This window comes from Silene latifolia, chromosome 11 (genome assembly GCF_048544455.1).
Source record: "Silene latifolia isolate original U9 population chromosome 11, ASM4854445v1, whole genome shotgun sequence".
NCBI lineage: Eukaryota > Viridiplantae > Streptophyta > Magnoliopsida > Caryophyllales > Caryophyllaceae > Silene > Silene latifolia.
The window spans coordinates 203,249,132-203,255,131 of NC_133536.1; the positions used below are offsets into that span (position 1 = coordinate 203,249,132).

General features: G+C 41.0%; 1 protein-coding gene across 1 annotated transcript; it reads left to right on the top strand.

Moving 5' to 3' along the window:
- Positions 1–1,413: 1,413 nt before the first annotated feature.
- LOC141614699 (uncharacterized) lies at positions 1,414–2,319 on the top strand. Its single transcript, XM_074433443.1, has 2 exons — positions 1,414–1,927; positions 1,973–2,319. Exons 1-2 carry the CDS (start codon positions 1,414–1,416, stop codon positions 2,317–2,319), a joined length of 861 nt encoding a protein of 286 aa, XP_074289544.1.
- The last annotated feature ends 3,681 nt before the right edge of the window (positions 2,320–6,000 follow it).

Here is a 6,000-nt window from a genome sequence, read left to right on the forward strand (position 1 = left end):
TGACCGGGACAGAGGGAGTAATACACTGGACTAAAGATTACATAATAATATAGATGTGAACATAATATGAGCATAATATAAAGAGAATATTTACGTATCTTCAATGAAAGAGTCGTACCCACATAATATCCGAGTGTCGAGTGTTGGAAAGTCAATAACAGATTCTATGCCATCAAGCTAGACATTTTGCTTAATACCTGCATATTTGAAGCTCCATAGAAGTAAAGTCTCACGATGCTCAAAATACTAACGTAGAGTGTCTACGTGAAATACTCGAAAACATGCTGACAAAAGAGCAGAACTACTGATGGTGACACTGGCAAAATTCATGAACACTAATATCAACTTGGGCAAGTTTAATTTATCGAAACACATATTTTCATATAATCTCTTTTTAGAAATTGTAACTAGACGGATATTGTGATAAAATGTCGTTCATACTCTACATCAATATCATTACACCAGATCAGAGTCAAATGAGGACTATATAAAGGGAATGGATGAAGTATTGAGAAGGGTAGTAAGTACTCTCATGACTTGAGTTCAAAACTACGTAGAATGAACAATAATACAAATCACATACTCGTAGTTAAGTTCGCCTGGTGTCTCTTTTCGATCTCTTTCATCACTCGGCATATTTAATGCATAATGAATCGAAACAGAAACCCTTCATAATTGGTATCTTTAGCCAATTAAAACCCTTTATAACTCTTTTAAGAAAATTGAAAACCATTTACTCATATATCATTCAGAAAGATGACTCAAGGAAATGAGAAATCTGGTGGTGAAGCCAAGAAAAAGATAGATTTGGTTTATGATCTCGGTTCCAGTCCCAGCTCAATTACGAGGGGCTAATTATGATAAGCAATGTGTCTACGTCGTCAATGGAACTCACATATGTCAATTGAAAAAGACCCTACACAAGATCCACCTTAGTCTATATTGATAAGTCTTTAATTCAAGTACATAACTTGTATATTGTTTATTAGTCTATGGGTGTACAGTCAGCTATAGCTTAGTACTCTCTTTTGTCCAACATAGAGCTTTTCCTTTTGTCCACCAGTCCTTGTACAAGATCATCTGAGTATATGTGCTCCTTTGTACTCTTTGTATTTTACACACAAAAACTCTAATTCATTATCAATGATAATTCAATGAACTCAACCGCATTCTTCCGCATAATTCATCAATGTCTTCTACTTCCTGTTGCTTTTTTATAAACGCAACATGGTATCAGAGCCTCAGGAATGAGGAGACTGATATCCATACTAAAGAAGAGCATTTACTGAGATCCAACCATCTTGGTACAATCTTCTGCCTATTTAAAGAACTGAAACCTTCATTCTTTTTCACTCAGCCAACTCCCACTCTTCTGTTTTCTGCAACTTTACAACAAAAATCACTCAAACAAAAATGACAAATACCAACACTAATGATACATCAGAAACAAACACTAACAATACAATAGTAACTCAATCCAATGCTCCCTTTGTCATGGATCCCACTGACCCACTCTACCTGCACCCTGCAGAGAACACTCATCCTGTGGTGGTCGATACCAAACTATCTGGTATTGATAACTACCTTGAATGGAAGAGACAGATGGAACTTGCCATCTGCACAAAGAGGAAGCTGGGTTTTCTGACTGGAGTAGTGAAGAGGCCAGTGAATGATCCACTGAAGGAAGCTGCTTGGGACACTTGCAACTCCCTTCTTATCTCCTGGATCATGCACAATGTTGAGAAACAGATCAATAGATTTGTGATGTATGTCAAGACAGCAAAGGAAATCTGGGACTATCTTCAAACCCAGTTTTCAGTCAGCAATGAAGCAAGGAAGTTCATACTTAACAAGGAATTGGATGATCTCTCCCAGGGAGACAAGTCCATCAATGAGTACTTTACTGAACTCAGAATCCTATGGCAAAGTCTTGACATGATGACTAATTGGCCACCTGTGACCTAAGTTACAGCTGAGATCAATGCTTGGCTGTCTGCTCAACAAAAGGAGCAGGATGAAAGGAAGCTCTTCCAGTTCCTACATGGCTTGAACTCTTCATATGCCATCATGAGAAGCCATGTGCTAATGATGAATCTTCTTCCTACTGTGGAGGAAGTTGCTGCCATCTTTCAACATGAAGAGGCTCAAAGAAGGAACTACAAGAGCTCTGAAAAGGTGGAAAGTGACAACTCTGCTTTCTTTGCTGGACAGAGTGGACATCAGTATGGAATTGAAGCAGCTTCAAGAGGCTCACAGAATGGACCTACTTGCCCTCTCTGCCCCAGAAAAGGTCATGTTAAGGAAATGTGCTGGAAATAATTGGATACCCTGATGACCATCCAGTCTCTAAAAGGTTTCCTGAGAAATCCCAGTCATAGAAGCTCAAGGCTGGTCAACAAGGATCTAGCTCAAAAGGATACAGATCTGGAATGAACAAAGGCAAACAAAACTCTTACCCTAGGTATGGCAAAGCTGCACACAATGCAGTTACTGATGAACAGGGAGACATATGAGGCTCTATCACTCTCACAACTCAGCAATTTGAGCAGCTCATGAACAGCCAGAAAGGAAAAGGTTCAAGTAACTATCCTGAAACTGAGGATGAAATGGAAGTGAACTTTGCAGGTATGGCTTCTATGAACTGTTACTATGCCTCAAACACTACTGCTGAATGGATAATTGACTCAGGAGCCTCAGATCACATGATTTCTGATTTGAATTCTCAGGAAAATAAAAGAGAACTAAAAATCAAACCTAAAATAAACCTACCAAATGGTGAAACAACACAGGTTTCACACATAGGAACATATATGTTTGAAAATGGTATTACTCTGAACAATGTGTGCTTTGTACCAGCATTTAGACACAATCTCTTATCTGTCCAAAAACTCACAAGGGATGAACATTGTTCTGTGGTTTTTCATGAAAATTTGTGTGTCATATAGGACTCACATACCAAGAGGATTAAGGGGGCTTGGAAGAGCAAACAAGGGTGTTTACTATCTATTAAATAATGTTAGCAAATCTCACCCTAAGTTAGCCAATGGTCACATCAGGATGGATGATCCTGTCTCATGTAATGTAGCACTTCCTTTTTTAAATTCTAGCCATGGACAATCACCAGGTGGCATAATTTTCAACACTTGTAATGCACCTACTGACTCTTGTACTGGTTTGGTTCATATTAATGATAAAAATCCTGACTTATGGCATTTAAGGTTAGGACATGCTTCTGATGGCAAACTGCAACACATTTCTAACATTTCTAAATTAACTAAACATAAATCCAGACAAGTTTGCATCACTTGCTCAATGGCAAAACAGACCAGGTTACCTTTTCCCACAAGACAAGACAAATCCACTGAACTGTTTGCTCTTGTTCACATTGATGTGTGGGGACCCTACAGAAAAGAAACCAGACATAAACACAGACATTTTATGACCATTGTTGATGACTATTCAAGGGCTACATGGGTTTACCTTATGAAACACAAGTCTGAAGTGGCCTCCTTGTTGGTTCAATTTTATAAATTTGCCAAGAAACAATTTGGTAAGCCTGTCAAGACATTTAGGTCTGATAATGCTCTGGAACTTACTGAAGGGGACATCAAAAGATTTATACTATCCCAAGACATCTGGCAACAAACCAGCTGTGTTGACACCCCTCAACAGAATGGTGTTGCTGAAAGAAAACACAGACATCTTCTTGAAATAAGCAGGGCTATAAGATTCAGCTCAGGCCTACCTTTGTCATTCTGGGGTGACTGTGTCCTTACTGCAGCCTACATCATCAACAGACTACCATATGCTATCCTGAAGCACAGATCACCTTATGAAATGCTCTTTCATAAAATTCCTGCTTATGACAGAATGAAAGTTTTTGGATGCCTGGTTATGGTGCACAATCCCACTAGAGATAAAGATAAGTTCCAACCCAGGGGATTAGGGGAATACCCTGCATTTTCTTAGGATATCCCCTCTCTCAGAAAGGATACAGGGTCTATGACATTGTCAAGAAGACCACTTTTGTCTCTCGAGATGTCAGGTTCTTTGAGAATGTCTTTCCTTGCAAGATCAAGAACTTCGCTCAGTTCCTTCCAACCCTACAATCAGATGAACATCTCTCACCTATCTTACCTTCACAGCAAGACACTTCTACTCTCATTGAACCAGAACCAACAGTGTCTGTTCCTCCTTCCAGTGGGTCCTCTGCTTCTCTAGATGCCACTCCTTCCTCAAATACACCTACACCTGATCCATCTTGTATACCTGCTCCTGAGGATGCTGAGTCTCTTTGCAGGCCAAGTAGAAGCAGAAGGACTCCAGGGTGGACAAAGGACTACATAGTCAACAATCCTGTGATGGCTCCTACCACCATTGCCAATATAGTCCAACTTCACTTGGACAAACCATTTGCTGGGCCTGTATCCACACATCTAACCTGTCCTGATCCCACAACCTTCCAAGAGGCTATACAGGACCCCAAATGGGTGGAAGCTATGAATTTGGAGTTAAAGGCTCTCCATGATAATAACACATGGATTCTTACAGATCTTCCAAAGGACAGAAAGGCCATTGGATGCAAATGGATCTTTAAAACAAAGCACAATTCAGATGGCACCATCGACAGGCACAAAGCTCGACTTGTCTGTCAGGGATTCAGGTAAATGCCTGGCATTGATTATGATGAAACTTTTGCCCCTGTGGCCAAAATGTCCACAGTGAGAGCACTCCTTGCTATAGTGTCCATGCAAAATTGGGAAACCTGCCAGATGGATGTGGCAAATGCCTTCCTTCATGGGGACTTGGTTGAAGATGTGTACATGAAGCCTCCCTTAGGCTACTCTGATGGTACTCTCACCATACCTGGTCAGGGGGAGTCAAGCCAACAGCTCACTGAAGGCAAAGTGTGTAAGCTTCTCAAATTCCTCTATGGACTCAAACAGGCACCCAGGTAGTGATTCTCTAAATTGTCCCAAGCTCTGCTCACTCATGGGTTTAAACAGTCCCATGCTGATCACTTCCTATTTGTCAAACAAATTAATGGGAGCACCAATGTTGTGCTCATCTATGTTGATGACATGGTTATAGCAGGGGATGATTCCTCAGAGATTCAAGCTCTTAAAGACCATCTCAACTCTACTTTCAACATGAAAGATCTAGGTGAACTTAACTATTTCCTAGGGATAGAAGTTGAGAGAAATAGTGCTGGGATCTTTATCTCACAAAGGAAATACACCTTGGATCTCTTGAAGTCTTTTGGAGTGGACAAATCAAGATCCATACAGCTTCCCATCAATCCAGTTATTAAGCTTGAACCAGGAAAAGGCACACCTCTTCCCCATCCTGACACCTACAGGCGACTGGTTGGTAAACTTATCTATTTGACCATTACCAGGCCTGATATTGCTTTCTCTGTCCAACTGCTGAGTCAATTCTTACAACACCCTACCTTTGATCATATGCAAGCTGCCAGGAGGGTGTTAAGGTATCTCAAGTCTGCACCAGGCCAGGGTGTCCTATTTGCAAGTATTTCTGCTGCCAAACTTACTGCCTACTGTGACTCTGACTGGGCCTCATGTGCATTCAATCGAAAGTCTACTACAGGGTTCTGTATTCTCCTTGGTAACTCCCCTATTTCCTGGAAATCCAAGAAACAGACTGTCGTGTCCCGCTCTTCTGCTGAAGCTGAGTACAGAGCCATGGCTATGACTACTTGTGAAGTCACTTGGCTCTTTCAGTTACTGCAGGATCTTGGTCTTCAACACTTAGGACATGCTCACCTTAAGTGTGATAACCAGGCTGCTCTGGCCATTGCTGCAAACCCAGTGTACCATGAACGCACTAAACACATTGAAGTGGATTGTCACTTCATCCGGGAAAAGATCCAACAAGGCCTTCTCACCACTTCCTATGTCAATACCAAAGATCAGGTTGCTGATGTTCTCACTAAGTCCTGCACTGTTTCTTAGCATCATCACTTATTGTCCAAGATGGGAG

Coding starts and splice junctions, on each gene's coding strand:
- LOC141614699 (XM_074433443.1), top strand. CDS start 1,414: ATGACAAATACCAACACTAATGATACATCAGAAACAAACACTAACAAT. Junction 1,928..1,972: donor ACTCAGAATCCTATGGCAAA/GTCTTGACATGA, acceptor CCTAAGTTACAG/CTGAGATCAATGCTTGGCTG.